Genomic DNA, 18,694 nt, shown 5'->3' on the forward strand with positions numbered 1-18,694 from the left:
CACTGTATATATGCACTGTACTGCCTTTCAATAATAGAGATGTTACATGCCAGAGCATATAGGTAGTGCATGTTATGATGAAAATCTTTTCACATTGATAATGGTTCAAATCTATTCTCAAGTTGTAAAATTTCTTTTTGAATATACATGTTTGTATTTAAAAGTACACGTAGCTATCCGAAACAGTGTTACGTTAATGTGACATGCACAAGGAATATTCATGGAAAATTATTCTGCACAATATAAATCACAGTTATCATTATCATAACAATTGTCATAACATGTATTTTTAAAACATATATTACAAAATGTATGTTCTCTTAATCTCAGGAGCCCGCATGTCGAGCATTCATAATTAGCCAACCGCACTTGCATCCGGTCACAAGTTTGTGTAGGGATATAATCAACTTTCAGGCAAGCTTTGAAGGAAGATACACTCGATTTCTCAGAACGACACACCAGGGAGGTGCAGTCATATGTCTTACACTTCCTGGAACAAACCCCAAGGTAAAAGAAAATAACCCACACTGAAATCGTTTGTCTCACATGGTTTGCGGTGTTTCACCTTGCACTGTTGAGAGGTCAAGGTGTGTCACAGTGAAACCTCACTATAACAAGGACCTAGAATCCAAGACAATTCCCCTGTTATAGTGTTTCACTATGTCAGGGTACACAAGCAAATAAATAAATGGCAATGGAGCCTGCAAAATCACTTTGTAATAGGAATTTTGTTTTATTTTGTTTTTTTGTGTTTTTTTTTTCCACATCCCACCACGTTATAAGAAGAACATAAAATCCATGGCAGTTGCCTTGTTATATCAAGTGTTTTGTTCTATCAGGCTGCAAAAACAGAAAAATAGAAAGGGTTAGAACCTGAGAAAATTACCTTTTATAGGAGGATTACATATCCGACCTCTTTACATCAAGGTTTCACTGTATAATGTGAAATGGTACAGTTGTAGATGTTTGATTCACAGCATCAAACTTGAAAGTCTCGGTACTGCACAACCCTGAGAAAGAATCCAATTGGTAGGAGCATGAGGTAGACTGTAGTAAGTTACCACAAGGGCACAGTGAGAGTCTGAACACAGTTCTGAAAAAAAAAAAAAAATTCCACTGAAACTACAGTAATTTCCCTTTATAATACCCCCACAAATCTCCTCGAAGTTTGTGTAGTCAGAATGCACACAGGTGAAAGTTTGCAGAGGTTGTCACACGACCAGTCCCAAGTACTCACTGCATATGTTGGTCAGCTGTCAAACCACACAAACCGTCCTGATCCAAACATAGACAACTTACTGAGAGCTGAAACTTTGAGATGTTTGGCTGTCAGTGTCAACAGAAAAGCAAAAAGAAGGAAACTTTGTGAAGAGTCTCAAAGTTTTGCCAGTTTGATCGGGTAGAGTAACGATCCTTCCAACGCCTCTAAGCATCTCTCTTTCTCTCTGTTTGTCCAGATTCAGTGTATTCAATCAGTTCCACTTTCTCCAACATGAAATGTGACCGCCCAGCTCAAACCATACAAAGTTGCATATTAGGCTTCTCTGCATGGGACCTAAATACAATTGTATGTCACTTGGGTTGACCACGTGAAATCTTTAAAGTGTGTCTCACCTATAAAGAGAGTTAACTTCTTCTCTGCTTAATGTCAAAATTTGGCAGCTGGAAGCAAACCTGAAATTGAAATATTAGCATTTTTTTTTTCCCTCGACCACATTTTTTTTTTCTTTGATACTTCTGCACAACACACCTGAGTGACCCTAATCTTTAAATCCTCTTTTCTCCCTTTTCTATGAAACCGGACCTTCTAACTCTCTCTGATTTTCATCACTTTTGAATGGTTCAGGATGGCTAATCTCAATAAATCATATATCATTATACCAAAGCTTAGAATTTTAACAAAGCTTTCAGTTTACTCTTTGAAACTATGTAGAGGAGTGGAATTCCATCATGGCCTACTGTTTTTGAGGGGGTTTGAGCTGGGCAATCAAAATTTGTGACCCTGCATCACAAAACAAACAAAAAGTCGCCAGACATGGATTTTTAGTTGAGGGCAGATTCTTAAAGAGCAGACTCTAAGCTTTAAAATGATGTATTACTCAATTCAAATGGACTCCCCTAACCTATCTAAATACTAGAAAGAAAGCACACACTCTGGAAATATGTGAACTGAGAAAAAGAGGCTCTGAAGTACAGGGTCTATTTAAGCGTTAAATCTTTACCAAGCCATGCTAGCTGTGCAATGAAAGGGACAAAGCACAGGATGTAAACCACGGGAGCAACAACAATGAAGGGATTATCTGATTACGCTGAAATTGAGCATGTTTTATTAACACATTCTGTCCATGATCAATGCCAACTTTCAAAGCAGTAGAGTTATTTTTGCAAAAGTTATTAGACTTGAAAGTGAAGAGTGTGTAAAGGATTTCAAGAAATGAAAAAGGGACTCTAAGATATACCTGATCATTCTATTTTTCCCCCAAAAAAGGGTTGTAGAAAAACTGCTGAAAACACATTTTCCCATTTATGTTATAATCTCAAACTAAAGAATAATGTAGAAGGATAGCTCTTTCAGAAAATATGAAAAACTCAAATTGACTCGGTTGCCCCATTTCATCTTTTTTGAGTCCTCACGTAAAATCAAGTTGTGCAACTTTTTGTTCGTTTTGTGATGCACGGTCACATATAGTACGCAGTAAAATTTGGAGGTGCCCAAGTTGATGATGAAAAGACGATAAAATCTACAGTAAAATTCCCCTAGAATTTGATGGGTTAGCAGAGCCTACAGAGCCTACACAAAACTGCTTCGGTCAATCACTGTAAATGACTGATGAGTTTAAGACACTCTTCTGAATGCACACGATGCATTGCTGTTTGGTGGCATCACGAGTCGCCTTCGACGATGTCAATGACGTCCATAGACGACGTGGCAGAGTTGACACTGTTTGTGTTGTATCCACTGTCCGCTTGACCCTTGTGGTTTGGGGGGATGAGGTTGAGCAGAAACGGTCTCAGTGGAGTTAGCTCCTCCTTGAGGACTTTGAACGCACTACCATCTGGCTGCTTTGACGGGCCATGTGAATCCGACTTCATGCCAGATATGTGATATTCCCTGGCAATCCCTGGTTCCCCACGCTGGGAGGGTTTGTGGTCTCCTGTGAAGAAATGTCCGTGTGATGCGTAACCTTCTGGCAAGCCCTTCGGCAGGGACTTGCGCTGATCTGCATGTGAAGAGTGGACGCAGTGTTCCCACTCAGCAGGATGTAGGTTCAGCTGATTGGTCACGTCTCGCAAACTACGGTCGCTGGACGTGCTACAGCAATGCAGGTCGGCCTCTGACAGCGACAACATAAGCCAGTCTTCACTCTCCCGCTCATCGTCCGTCGCCTCGGCAACCTCGCGCAGCGAGTCATAGCTGCGGCTCGTTGAGAGTCTTCCCGCAGCACATTGTGTCCGCGAGTGCCCCTGATCTCTATCGTCGCCTCTTGCTTGTGCCAGCCCATGAAAGCTGCGAAGTGCCAAGGACTCTGCACCATCATCAATCACGCAAGCCCTCTCGTTGCCCTCGGTGACCGCATCCTCTTCATGGTCCTCACCGACGTGGATTACAGACACAGAGCTTACGTCCATCTCGGCCCCATCCTCTCCGGGTTTATCTGGGAATTCAAGTGAGCATCCAAGAAACGGTGTCCCATAGCGCATGGTCGACGTGAGGCGCTTGGCTGCATTGGCAGTGCTGTGTAAGAGCTGCCACTTCCCTCCTTCGTGCTGCATGGAGTCCGACTTAGTATCACTTACCCAGCATCCGCTACCATGGTTACAAGTCATGTTGACACCAGGAGCGCCTTCTATGGAGGACGTTATAGCCCTGGTCCCAGTAGTGGAAGTATCCTGAATGTGACCGACATGTAACCTTGAATCCAGGCTGCTCACCATTTCCGACTTTACCTGGACATTTTGTCTCATGGAAAACGCTCTTTGATCACAACACCTGTCTTGGTCTTTACCTTCATCCTCAGAGATGCTACTAGCATCTGCTATAGGCCTATTGTCGTCACCCTCCATTGTCATGCCCACCACTAAACCCCGCCCTTGCCCATGATGACCCTGTTGTCTACAAATCGGACTCGTCTCAAATTCAGTCTCCTGGTGTATCAGACTGGAGTGGGTTGCGCGCTTATCGCTGACGGAGAAGAGACTGGTGTCCATCATGCCCTCAGCATTGCTATCATGCACTCTGGATGAGGTGACAGGCACTGTTTGGCACAAACTGCGGTCACCAGTCTGTGAGCTGCGTATGGGGCTGAACTCGGTGTCGATGTGGAAGGAAACCATTTTCTGCTGTTTGAGTCTGGTAGAGTTGGCAATGCTGGTGGTGGTGGAGGAAGAGGACTGGTGCCTATCCATATCTCTGGGCTTCTCTGGCTTGTCAGTGCTAGGTGATGTGGGGACTTCTTGGTGGTGGGGTGGAGAGTCACGAGTCTTTGGGATGGGACTGAGACTGGTGCTCGTTCCCAATGAGAAGTGGCCATGTGTGTTTGCCTTGATAGGACTGGATGGTAATACTTGTGAAGAGTCTCGGACGTTATCTAGAAGGATAAGAAAAAAATAATTGACAGAGCTGAGATTAACACGCAGATAGGGCATATCTCTGTTCAGAGGATTCTTTAACCCTTTAGCACCTGCACTGAGTGCGTCCCCTCCGTAAATCAGTGAACAGTTTGTTGCTCTTATGCTTTACTGTGTGTGTCTGTATCTACGCATCTGTTTGTCTAGGCATGTCTGTGGGAATACAGGTGTGTGTGTGTGGTGTAGATTGTGTGAAAATATGTATGTGTTCCTTTTAATACCTGGTCCACCTTCAACCACATCGCCACTACTTCACCGCATTCTGCAATATTCACTCTCTGTACATATCTCCACCATGTGGGACTCTTCAAACGGGCTGAAACAAATCTAATTTGCACTTGTTGCGTTTATGAATGTTTGTACTTCAGATGACATTGTACTGCCCAGGGTAGGATCCTTAGTGTTAGCACTGCTCTGACAGAGGCCCAGTTATGACTGCATTTGGGTCCTCATTTAAATTCACCAGAGAGGAGAGGGCTGTTGTGGATAAAACAACTTGTAACAGGGATGTATGTAGGATTTGAACTTTGAACCTCCTTGCTGAAACCTAACCACAGACTGCGCCACACTGCTTACAAATACAATATGCTAATATGATGAATATCATCAATATTCTCAACATAGGATACATTAGATGAGCATGCTGAAACATTGGGATGGTAGAGTATTATCATGAATACTCACCTCCATGTGAAAAGAGACTGGTGTCCATCACGCTCTCTTCCTGTGGACCCTGCAGTCTGGATGAGCACACTGGCACTCGGCAGGGTGAGATCTGGTCACCAGTCTTATGGATGGGGCTTAATTCACCTTCCAAGCCGAGGGTGAAGTTCTTTCGCCACTCTTTTCCATCCTTCCCCGCTTCAACGTCTCCATCGCCGATTTCCGACTCTTCCCAACTGCAATTCAGGGGACCTCCTCGCACGAGACTGGTTTCCATCATGTTCTCGGGGGCACCAGAGAGCCGTTCAGCTGGGCTGCCAGGAGAGCGGTGTGGTGAAAAATGATCATCACTCTCAGTCGAACCCTGAAGATTGTCTGGTGATTTTTCTGGATGGCACAAAGGGAGAAAGATGTTTCAACAAATAAAAAAAATAGGAATTGTTTCTTGGAACTGTGATGCATCAGAAAAAAAAAAAAAAAAAAATGATGCACCTATACATTATGATGTCATTTCTTTGATAAAAGAAAGACAGAGACTTTGATTTGCAAATTTGAAAAATATTCATAACATCACAACACCCCAAGTTAAGCTGCCAGTGCATGACTTTAACAGCTGCCAGAAGCAAAAATGTCCAGAAAAGTTTGGGCTCAAACCTGAAGCGGATAAAAGACACTGACAGTTACATGTATGCAGGATATGTGCCCACTCCCCGCCCCCCCCCCAAAAAAAAGAACAAATGGAAATCCGTGTCAAGGGTATGATCATCTAGTTGCTTTTGCATGCATGAAAGTTATAATGACTATCCTGATGACAATAAATACTATATTTATCATTCTTATGTTACCATCATCATATTTCCGATTATTACTGCCCTTTTTCCTTCATCGTCATTATCAATATTAATCCTTATCATCATTATCAATACTACCAATGAACTAGAAATTGATTATAAACACGTAAACACAACAATTTGAGATAACATACAGCAACTGAAATGAATCTATGATATGAAGGTAAACAGAGAGAAGAAAGTTGGTTTCCCGCACCAGAGCGTTGAGAGGAGGGTAAATCCTTGATCGGGGATATTGAGGGTGATTCCATTGTACCACAGAGGGGTGACGCCTGGTGGGGAACGTGAGGGGATCGACCGAGCGGAGTTCGTCGGTGCGGGGTGATGGGACTGGATGAAAACTGGCTCTGTGAGGATGTGAAGAGAAGAGTGGAGTTTGTTGTATATCCATATCAAGATCACTTCATTCAAGATCACTTCATTCAAGATCACTATGACTACAGTACAGTATGCCTTGCTTAGCACTGAATGGACTACATTGTACTTCACCAAGCAAGAGCGTTGTGAGAACTCAAACCACCCCTTGCTACTTTTCTCAACTGTCATGCAGATACTAAATGGAATTACTGGTGAAATGTAAGAACACTTAAAGGGTGTGTACAGTTCTGGTCGAGGTGAGGATTTAGCTTTTAACGTTTTGCGAGATATTCAGAAACCACTCTATGAGATGTCAAAGAGCATGCAGTTCTAAGGGGTATCAAAAGTTTATTCGATGAAAATCGGTTTTGAAATGGCTGAGATATCAAAAAACAAGGTGAAACAAAGAGATCCTAATAAAGTTGTGGCATGTCGCCTTTCATTATTAGCACTTTTTTGGATATCTCAGCCATTTGAAAACCAATTTTCATTATATAAACGTTGAATCCTTCTTAAAATTACATGCTCTTTCATATTTCATAAGAGGCTTTTCATTATCTCACTTAGGAATGTTCAAAACATGAATCCCCACCTCAACCAGTACTGTACAGTCCATTTAATATAATATTATCCAGTTCAAGATGATTCAATGTTGACTACTCCATGGCGTCAACACGATTATTTGCAACATTTATCTGAATTAAATCATTCTGTCTACATTTTGCTAACGTTCCAATATCACTGCAGGCATCTAATACTCTACTTGTTTTTCTGCATATGGTGTGCATGATGATAAGTGTGATAGCAATCATAATAATTTCTCATTTAGGATTTAAAGCAAAACACACTATTCTTCTACTCATTCCATCAATGCTGTGCAGAACCTCGACTGAGTAATCCCCCACAACTGATGAAAGGCTGTCATTAGTGCAAGCAGTCTTGGCATTAAAAATAAGGAATGCTTGAAGGTGCCTCGCTACAATTCTATAGCAGACAGTTGCTCGATTGATGTACTAGTTGCCAAAGTGGGCCACTCCTGTTTTCTCTTGAAAAATGCTGACTGAAAAGGAGCTGATGGTGTCTGTGAAAAATGTCCTCAGCAATGATGTGCGGGCCTACAGAATAATGAATCAGCTGTCACCATGCATTTCTGTTTTTTTTAAGTGGAAATGAAATAAAAAAATATATCAAACATATACAGGCAAACCAAGAAATGATAACATTTCAAGCATCTACAAATGAGCCTTTCATCCTCTGTGTGCGTTGAGTACTGATTGGCAGAAAAAAAAAAAACCCATTCCATTGTACACACTGTCCAGAATCCCTGGGAGGAAAAGGTTTAAACAAGTTCATCTATAAACGTTACCTCCACTGAGCTAGGTGTGAGTGGTACCTGACCCTTTCTCCTCTCCCCGGCTCCACTCTCCTGGCTGGAGCGGATGGGGGACAGCGAGGGAGAGAAGGGCCCACTCTCCCTGGCAGACTCTGGGCTGGCACTGGGCACCGAGCTCGACTCGCTCTGGGTGAAGAGCTTGCGTCGGAGGGGGGCCAACGGGAAGGACTCCACGCTGGACTTGGTGTACAGGAATCGCCCCTTGCCTGCCGAATGTGTAGGGGGAATGTAGGCAGCGGAAATAAAATATGGAAGAATTATTAATATCAAGTCTCCTGCTGATCCCATGCCATTCAGTTCACGGTATCGCCAATGCGCAGAATACTTCTGCGCAAGCTGAAGAGCTCTGTCACAGACGCACTGTGGGATTCCTCGGTGCCATTGTCGCTTACGGTTGTCTCGTTCATGTCCCAGTTCCCATACGATTCAATGGAGTTATTTGTCTGTTTTTTTCTTGGCTATAATTCAGCTTTACAAAGAGTTGAAAGTTTTATAAATCTTACTGATTTGCAGTCACCAGAGTCATGGTTCACAACTGCAAGACTTCAATGTGCTGGTCACATGATGGAAAGCAAAGAAATCTTCAACAACAACAACAACAACAAAAAACTGGATAAAGACAGAATGTGACCCGAGTGCAGGCATGCAGCCAAAACTGGGGCAAGTTTGTCCCCTGCGCTATCCCATAATGCATCAAAAACGCTGCTCTGCACACGGCACAAAGGTATTGGCGATACCGAGAATTAAATTTCATTTCTGATTATCATTTGAATTTCTACCATTGAATATCTACACTGTATTGTGACTCACATTCAATTCACCTGAATAAAGTCAAAATTTGAATTATTGAAAAGAAAGAGTTACTTAGCAGTTGAGGAATCCATAAGAGACGTATGAAAGCAAATAAGGGATTCATTTATGACATGACCATCACTTGCCCTTTAATTACCATATTCCCCCAAAGTGGGCACATTCAAATCGCAAAAATGTGATTCATATATCCAGGGATGATATTGAGGTTTGTTGAAAAAATCAGATATCAAAATTTTCAGGTGAATTTGATATATGGAAAAAGCAAAACATGTATAGACTTGAGACAAAAAAAAAAACTGAAATCATATTTAAATCTACAGAATATCATGCCTGTATATCGCGATGCTGCAAACATGCAAATCTTTAGAATGTATTACGATGAAAACACTCAAAGTGCAACGTTATGATCATTTCACACTCAACTCACCAAGTAAGCCTTCCAGGTCGAAATCAAGAGGCAGTGTGAGAGATGTTTGGCAGCTTGCTGTGAACAAGAATAAAACAACAAGACAGTAGAGAGAGAAAAAAAAAAGGAAAAGAAAATAAATATATAGAGAGAAACACGAAAAAAAAAAGATATGTACAGAGGGAAAAGACAAATATATACTCGGTATATAAATGAGTCATATCAGGACAATTACCCCCAGCTAAATACTGATCAGTGATAAAGTAAGAGTAAAGATCAGGATTAGAGTTAGGTGTAGGATAAGAGTTTGGATAACGGTTAGGATTAGGTTCAGGATTAGGATTAGGGTTAGGTTCAGGGGAGGGTCTGGGGTAACTGCCCAAGGGGAAATTGCCCTAGACCCAAATTATTGTTTTCTTCCCATAAAATGAAAATCTTAGGTGGTCGCCATACTAACTGGCAGGGCTGCCTTTAAGAATGTGAAACACACCATATTTTGACCACAATCAATTTGCTGTCCAGTTTACAATACCACAAACACATAGAATCTGTACATGGTGAGCGAGAGTGAGAGGAAATCAACAATGTGTACTTACCATCCACTCTTCCTGTGAGACTGTTGAGGAAAGAACTGTTGGGAGGTGAGTTCACCGAGTTTTCTGCTGAGTGCTCACTGAGTACTAGGGGGAGAAAAGAACATAAGCACAGAGCTGACTGTACACGCATTTCATAAAATCGAAAACATATAGCTATACGACACCATCCACAAGATGAAAAATGGGCCAAGATTGATCACAAATTACTGCATACGATGATATTTCACATTTTTATGCCTCCGCCACAAAGTGACGCCAGAGGCAATATGTTTTTTAAGTTGTCCGTCCTTCCGTCCGTCCGTCTGTAATCAATTTTGTGGACAGCATAACTAAAATACTGTTTGAGACATTTCAAGCTGTTTTTATTTTTCACAAAATATCAAATCCAATATTCCGCAAAGAAACTCTAGAAAATATTGCCTCTTGTAACAAAAAAAAGTGTGTTGTATTTAATATGGGAAATTGGAAAGTAGATAATACTACAACGCATTTCTTCACTGTGGTTCTTGATAGGGAAGTAAACCATTAGTAAAATTGGTTTACAACAGGTTCAAAGAAAATGAATGAAGTCTCAGAAAAAGAAGGGTACAGAGATAGATAACATTTTGACACCACTTCTCAAACCCAACCTGAACATGGCTCGAATTGGTCTTTCAAAAATTTGGAGATACAAACCTGATACAGAGGGAGGGTTTGGTGAAAAGGTCACATGTTTCATAGGCCTGGATTCGGACCATGGCGAGGGAACAACCGTCTTCTGGTTGAAGAACTGACAGAAGGATGAGAGAAGAAAATACTGCCACTTAATCCAAAGACAAGATTCAACAACTTGAGAGCTACAAAACTGGGAATGATTAATTCCTACCACAGATGCTGTCAGGCGCTATGCTTGTTGGTTTGTTTTGCTAGCCACAAAAGATACAAATTTCATGACATCTGCGTAAGGTGTCTTACATGGAGAACATTTCGTGAACAAATATCACTTCCCCTGCAGTAGCAGTAACAATAAAGGGTAAAGTTTATACTACTGCCCCCTCCCCCTTTATCATGACAATTTATTCTGCCAAATGATGAGTCACAAGGTACAGTGTAGATTGCAATCCTTGTGGTTTTACATTGTACTTGAGTGCCTTCGAAGTACGATAGTCTGTCGCTGGAGTAAACCATTACAACTGATTTTCCCAACCCATTCCCATTTCCAAATTTTCCATTACAATCTGTTAGAAGTTTCTCCATCGTGCTAAATTTAATACTGAATAAAAATTGCAAACATTTAGTTAAAGTTTAGGATCTTTTTTCAAATGAGCATATGCAAAGTTGTTAATTTCCTTTTTATGTTGCGCATATTTGTTGAAGAACTTAACTACATGTATCTCTATAGAATCTTTCTCCAATATATAAGATTTAAAGTGAAATTCAATGAATTGCTATTTTGAAGATGACAAGATGAAACTGTCTGCAGCAAAATTCCTCCAGGACTTGATGGGTTAAACGCTTCTCATTATAGGACCTGACTCCTGATGATCAGCACCTTGGTACTGGATGATAATTCAGGGAGCACATCATTATTGAGTGATGTATTCAAACATGCTTTACGACGGAGTCAAAGGGGGCCTGAGCTTTTGATCCTTGCAGAATCTATGACAGAGGCAAAATGACAAACATCAGGGTATGCACACACACAGTGCATATGTGACCATGCACCTCAAAACGAACATAAAGTCGCACACACTGATTTTGCGTGAGGACTGAAAATAAGTGAAATGGGTCAACCGAGCCGAACTTGACTTTTTCATATTTTCTGAAAGAGCGGGTCTTCTTTTACATTATGCTTAAATTTGGTATCATAAAACGGGCAGGAAAGTGTGTATTTTAGCAGTTTGTCTCGAGCATTTTTGGTAGAATAGTGTGATTGGGTGTGTCTTTAGAATCCCTTTTTCATTTCTGAAAAACCTTGTTCACACTCTTCACTTTCAACTCTAATAACTTTTGAAAGATAGTGCTACTGCCTTGAAAGTTGGCATTAATTATGGACAGAATGTGTTAATGAGGCATGCTTAATTTCAATTTAATCTGATAATGCCTTCATTGTTGTTACTCTGGTGGTTTACTTCCTGTTTTTTGTCCCATTCATCGCACACCCAGCACGGTTTGGTAAAGATTAAGCGCTTGAATAGACACAGTACTTCAGAGCCTCTTTTCTCAGTTCACATTTTTCCTGAGTTTGTGCTTTCTTTCCAATATTTAGATAGGTTGAATCCATTTGATTTGAGTTATACATCATTTTAAAGCTTAAAGTCTGCTCTTTCAGAATATGGTCTTAACTAAAAATTCATGTCTGGCAACTTTTTGTTTGTTTTGAGGTGCAGGGTCACATATGGACTACACACAATAAGCACTGTCTACGAGAGGCTAGGGACATACAATGAAGAACAAAGAAACTAAAGGGGTAGGTTAGGAGTCAAAGGCAGGGAGCCATACTGGCACTGAGGGGGATTAATAGCACAGGGTGGAACAAACAAAGGGGGAGAGGTTGGGCCAGTGATGATCCCAGATCATAGGGGGCAACCTGTGGAGAAAAATAGGGAGGCAAGATCAGACAGGATCAGGAACAACACAAAGGCAAAGGATAGGGACAGGGTGAAATAACAATAGCATGAGTGTGTGTGTGTGTGTGTGTGGGGGGGGGGGGGGGGGGGGGGGGAGGTCCAAGCAGAAAGCCTGAATTGAACTGATGCAAAATTGAAAGCATGGTAAAAATGAATAGAGGTAACATAATATATTCATCTGTCTATTTTGTAATGGATGTATACGGGGATGTCACGTAACCCGTTGAGGATGGACTGATTTTGCTACAACACGCATTTCCAATACTACACACCTGCCCGAGTATACTCAGGACTAGTCTTTAACGAGTATACATGTACTCAGGACTGGTCTTCAATGAGTATACTCGGGACTAGTCTTCAACGAGTATACTCAGGACTAGTCTTCAACGAGTATACTCGGGACTAGTCTTCAACGAGTATACTCGGGACTAGTCTTCAACGAGTATACTCGGGACTAGTCTTCAACGAGTATACTCAGGACTAGTCTTCAACGAGTATACTCGGGACTAGTCTTCAACGAGTATACTCGGGACTAGTCTTCAACGAGTATAATCGGGACTAGTCTTCATGGAGTATACTCGGGACTGGTCTTCAACAGGTTAAGAGAAGCATGGGATGACAGCACACCTGTGTGATAGCTTCCTGCACTTGTTGTTCCTTCTCCTTGGTGAGGATGGACGTCTCTTGCTGCAGCGGGCGCTCGTCGATGTCTGCCGGGAAGAGCAGCGACATCTGATCTATCGACCACCGAAAGTCATTGTCCTGTGGGCATGGGGGGGGGGGGGGGAGAAAAGCAATAAGCTCCATGATGTTTCCTTACATTTGTAACAACATTGGCAGTGATGAAAAGGAATAATTGTTTCCCCAAAATGTTGGCAAAGGACTAGAGTTACATTTACTACATACTAGAAAGAAACCTTCGTTCGAAAGGCATAATTTGTGAATTTGTTATTCCGAATGGAAGAACTAAATTTTATGGTGAGCCAACATTTGTATAAAATAGTGTCTTTACTTTATGGAATTGTCTATTTCAGAATCTAAAGAGAATTACCAACATTAATAATTTAGAATCTGCCTTGAAAGTGCATTCTTTACTGGTTTTTTTTTTTCTCATATTCCTGGACGATTAAATCTTTCCTCTTTTTGACAAAAAATTAAAGACACGCAATTGAATAGGGGCCTATTGACTCTGATCTTGAAATGAATGGCAAAAAAAAAAGAAGAAGAAAAAAAAAAGAAGACAAAGAACAAGAAGAAGATGATTCTGGAAAATTATGAAAGTCTTACCTTCTTGCTCTTTGTGCGGGGTGTATCCTGGCTGGGTTTGAAGACTGAGGGGCTGAAGGCTGGTAGGTGCATGCTGTCTAGGCTCTCAGTCTCAAAAGGATTCACTGTCAGGTTGGCGACAGACAGAGAGTTGGACGATGGTGGAGAGGCGTTTGTTGAAGGGTCACCTCCTTCGGCCATGTTGACCGGTACACACCTACAATTTGTGCATGTATTTATGATGAAAGTCAATTAACCTTGCCATTTCAGTAAGGAGGAAAAAAAATTGAAAAAAAAAAGTACTTGTAAGGCTTTGGCTTAACATACTTCAGAATCTCTGTACTGTGGTGAACATATTTTGGTGTATACAAGTATACAGACATGGTATTAGCGGACAGCATGGCATTTCCGGACGCATACATACATTTCTACATGTATCGCTGAGTAAATAACTAATAATGACATTCAAAAGCATGGGACTTTGTAGACTAGCCGTACTGAGAGTTGTATGCTGATGGGCCGAAATGGCCAAATATATGACACAAAAATATGGAAATGCACTCCTTTTCAAATGCAAAGACTATCATTTGGCAAAGTGTTCGGACTGGTCGCAGCTAGGAACTTAGGGTCTAGTATTAGACTCTACCATGGCATTGTTTTCAGAATCCACTTCAAATTGTCAATAGGCCCTAATGTTAGTTATTAAAATTTTACAGAAAAAAAAAAATGTGTAACAATGTTAGGCCAAGAATAGATCTAACAATATGTTAGTCTTTATACTATTGACCGGTTCTGTGACGCGCTATGTGTATTTTTGGCATGGGCAGCGCCATTACTGCGGTGTCTCAGCCGACCCCCCCTCCTCTCTCCCCACCCCTCTCACGCGCGCAGAATGAAAAACTGATGCATGGTTGTTTTAGCCAATGGGCATCTCGTACTGAGTGCGCGAATGCTTGCTTAGTGCGCGAACCTTTGTTACAGTTGCGCGATAAACATGTTGCCCGTGGGGTGGGGGAGAGCAGGGGGGGGGGGGTCGGCTGAGACACCGCAATTTGAGCTCATGGCTGCGCCCAGTGCCATAAAATGTCTGCTGCCCTCAACGAACCCGAATCGGTCAATAGGCCCCAGCCCAGATAGCCTATCACATTGCATTGTCTACTTCATTTTGTTAATCGATGAATGTATGAAAAAGTCACCAAAATTCTCATTCCCGCATTCTTACACTTTGTATGTATATGGCTATCATAATACAATGTTTATGAAAGTTTGAATATGGGTAAATATTGAATCTGAAGTCACACATACATGTAGCACAGCCTACCATAAATCTAACCTGTTAGACTCTATTTAAATTCATTCTTTGAATTTTAGAATAACCTTCATCAGTTCAAACAGGCTACTCAGTTAACGAGAGCCTCGCAACCACACTCCTATCAGGTACCATATTCGAGAACTGATTCGCATCGCCATTCGTTCTTCCCAAGAACTGTAAGGAACTGGAATTCCCTGTCGTCAGAAATTGTTTCAGCGCCATCTGTGGGATCATTTCAAAACCGTCCAACGGTTGATCACAGGGAGCAGTGGCTAGTTTTTTCGTCAAATTTTCTATGTGCTTGTAAATATCTGTAAATAGATTGTATTATAATGTAAATAACACCAGTCTGCAAGAATCTTCAGTCTATTGAAGGAGGCAGACTTACAGAAGAAGAAGAAGACATGACATGCCTGGTAAATGCGTATAACACGTTAAATCCATCATGTATGATCCTAACTATACACAGCCCAGTCGCCGCTGTACATACGTAACGCGACGCGTAACAGCGTCTGGTCGGGCTAGTATGATCCATAGTGATACTGACCAAAGAAGTCATAATCTAGCCTCTAGGGTTAATCTATCTCACGGAGGTACAATACACTACGATAGCTAAAAGATGTCCATAATTTTATCATTGAACTGGAATAGATACTACTCCATTCTAAATCAAGCCACAGCCTACAGCTCTTCTGCTGTGCTTCTCAATTAAATTCTCATATCTCAGCTCCGCATCCAATCGGATCCGTCACGCACGTCGAGCCGCTAGCCGCCTATTTTGCTAGCTAGCGCAAGCCATCAGGGCGTACCGTTGAGATCTGACTGAGTGAGCCCAGCTCCAGCCAGGTAAGGTACGTTTGTATGCACGTTGTGGCAAAAGCCATGGACCAGCAGTTTTCGAGCGTTAGCTTACTACAAGGGAACCCAAGCTTGACCAGTGAATAAAAAAGTAAAGCGTAACGTTACATTCTCAGACTGAAAAAGAAAAGGCTGTAAATTTACCTGTGAGAAACAGCTACCCAACTCAGGAGTCAGATGCAGAGTGCTCACGTCACACACACATTACATGATATACACGTATACAGTGTACGTATTGTACGTAAGGCCTGTGCCAATACGTACACTGCACTCTGTACTAAGTGTATGTACCATTTCGAAACTCGCGGACGATCGTGTTTGTCAACAGAAACTTGAGGGCAGCAAACACAGTTTGCTTTGGTTGTTGTTGTTCTCAGCTCTAATTGAGTCTTTGGTTCTTTGGCCAGCGGAGTGAGTGTGCGGATGGGGGACGGTACAACTGCAAGAACTGCATTAAGGACTGTAATTTACCAGTGAACAGTAACCCGCTCGCCGCTGCTTATTCAGAAGCCCCCAGAGGATAAATCATGGATGAAAAGAACGGAGATACGCAAGTTTCCTCAGCTCGAGAAGTGCTTGACAGTAAGGCTAGTAGTAGCGTTCAGACCTAGGGGCCTACCGCCAGTATCGGCACTGCATTTCACTGTTTAGTCCCTGTCACTGTAAAATACGTTGGATGAAAGTTGGCGCGAATGCGCTTTCCCCGTTTGCATTCATTCGTGACCATCCATCCATGCCATGTTGTTTGTTGATGATGTTACAGGGATCTCAATTACCAGCACTCATTGTATTATGGTATCTACCCTCATTACTGAATTATCTCGCCAAAATCTCCCATTTTAACCAAAATTCAATTAAATCCCTGTAACAATAACATTGCTAAGGACGAGCGTGTAGCTGTAGGCACTCGAGAATCTACACTTAAAAAAATTGCTTAGTCTTACTAGTCTAACTTAGTTGTAGTTGAAAGAAATGAATACAAAATCAACAAGCGCAATGCCAGTGTGTCTAATGTAGTGTAACAAAGTCTAGTTAAATTACACTTTTTGAAAACGTAAAGTCATAACCGATGATTACATTAGAATATCTACATTGATTGTGCTGGGCAGATCTAGGAATTCTCTGTAAGCATGGTAAGGGGGGGGGGGGGCTTTACCATTTGGCTTTACAGATTGATTTAACAAGCAGGATTATCACTAACTGTTAGGCCTAGTTATTTCTTGTGTAATAATATTGCTGTCGATTGCATTATCACTGTTCATAACTGCACTGTCAATGTCATTTTATCATTTTCATACATCATGTGATGTATTTGTAGCCCTACAGCAGATTTCTGAGCTGCTGGAAACGGGACTCGACTCTGAGACGCTTTCAATCTGCGTCCATCTCTGCGAGCTAGGCGTCAACCCAGAGGCCTTGGCGTCTGTCGTGAAGGAACTACGGAGAGAGATGAATGCATACAAGGTACAAATATTGAAATGTGTGTAATCAGCCCTAATTATCAGTGGTGACAAATGAAAAGAAGTTTGAAAATCATAAGTTTTGTCATTTTTCAACTTGAATTAAGAGTTAAACACATATGAGTCTTCTTTTCTACTTACAAGAATGCAGATGGGTTTACTTATATTATAGTGATAAAGTATTAAATACCGTATATTTATGGAATCACACCTGTTAAATGTTCTAGTTTCTGTGCTTCAATGGCAAATTGCTCAAAGCCATTCTCAGGCAGAGAAGAATGTGCAGGAAAAACAAAAGTGCAACCAGCTAGACCAATAAGATGTTTGCCTTCATTTTTCTCTGGCCACATTACAGTGTATATTTAGATATGTGTAATGCTTTCCTAAGTGCTTTGTACCTCTTGCTGAAATGTATTATTTGGTTTGTCCTGGCTGCATATTTCACTAGAATAGATGTTGTAGGGGAGTTTTGAATTCAATATGCATGAAGTATGATATTTTTTTCTAATCTGTTACTTTCTCTTTTCCTCCCTCCATTGTGTATTACAGTGCACTCCCATTAAAATGAGGTCCTTGGGATCAGCAGTATTCTTTCGTTATATCAAAAGTTGGTTATAGCTCAACCAGTATAGTGTGCAAAGATGGATAGATCTACATACAGCTACTTGTATTATAATTTTTGGACCTGAATTTTTATTTCATTGTAACGAGAATTTTGTGATAACAGTGGTGGTTAGAACAGGAGTGCACTGATGACTGACGTGTAAAGCTTGCGCAGGTGTTTGCTTTGCTATCATTCTTGAACATTGCTACACATATTCTCATTTTATGTTTGGATCTGTTAAGTGCCTATACTTGTTATTGTTTTTTTCCTTTTCTTTGTCTAGTCTGCACAGGAGCCATGAATTGCATCAAACTTCTGAAACCGACCGTTCCATGTGGATAGCAAGAGGAAGGGGGCTTGTTGTGTCTGCACTTCTAGTGTGTGTAGATAAGGTTGACAAATTTGGCATTGGGCACCCTTGAATGCTGAGGGGATGATAGACAATGTGACAGGAATGGTGTGGATTGAACCACAGCTTTTCGTGGAGAGCTCCTATTGATGCCCAAGTGCGATGGAGTAGGAACTATTACCCTACCAAGGGATTTTGCATGTGATGCTTTATGAGTCCTCTCTCTGTTAAGCATGCCTGACATAATTCTTTATGTCAAGTGTATAAGATAGCCCAAGGTGTAATTCCATGGCATGTTTAAGATAGCTTCGATGAAATAAAACAAGTAGAGTTGTACAAGTCTCATTAGAATTATTTGTCTGTGTGTCCACGTACAAACCAGATATAAACACCCCAAATCTTGTTTACGAACATGATTAAAAAAAAAAGAAAAAGAAAAGAAAACTCTATGGTCAGTACTCACTATACAATCCCTAGTGTACAATGTACATTACATGGGTCAATCCACGTCAAATCAACCAATGCTGT

At 41.3% G+C, this 18,694-nt stretch overlaps 1 protein-coding gene across 1 annotated transcript; it reads right to left on the bottom strand.

Moving 5' to 3' along the window:
- Positions 1-2,757: 2,757 nt before the first annotated feature.
- LOC140246737 (uncharacterized) lies at positions 2,758-13,784 on the bottom strand. Its single transcript, XM_072326076.1, has 9 exons — positions 13,605-13,784; positions 12,945-13,079; positions 10,384-10,477; positions 9,709-9,792; positions 9,134-9,190; positions 7,867-8,099; positions 6,340-6,490; positions 5,314-5,679; positions 2,758-4,589 (listed from the first exon to the last, which is right to left on the bottom strand). Exons 1-9 carry the CDS (start codon positions 13,782-13,784, stop codon positions 2,884-2,886), a joined length of 3,006 nt encoding a protein of 1,001 aa, XP_072182177.1. The 3' UTR covers positions 2,758-2,883.
- Between the last annotated feature and the right edge of the window lie 4,910 nt (positions 13,785-18,694).

This window comes from Diadema setosum, chromosome 3 (assembly GCF_964275005.1).
Source record: "Diadema setosum chromosome 3, eeDiaSeto1, whole genome shotgun sequence".
Lineage (NCBI taxonomy): Eukaryota > Metazoa > Echinodermata > Echinoidea > Diadematoida > Diadematidae > Diadema > Diadema setosum.

Excerpts from the sequence above, each read along its gene's own strand:
- LOC140246737 (XM_072326076.1), bottom strand. The coding sequence starts at position 13,784 with ATGGCCGAAGGAGGTGACCCTTCAACAAACGCCTCTCCACCATCGTCC. Across the intron at positions 9,793-10,383 it reads AAACCCTCCCTCTGTATCAG|TACTCAGTGAGCACTCAGCA; the intron begins GTTTGTATCTCC and ends TTCTCCCCCTAG. Across the intron at positions 6,491-7,866 it reads TCACACCTAGCTCAGTGGAG|AGCCAGTTTTCATCCAGTCC; the intron begins GTAACGTTTATA and ends ACATCCTCACAG.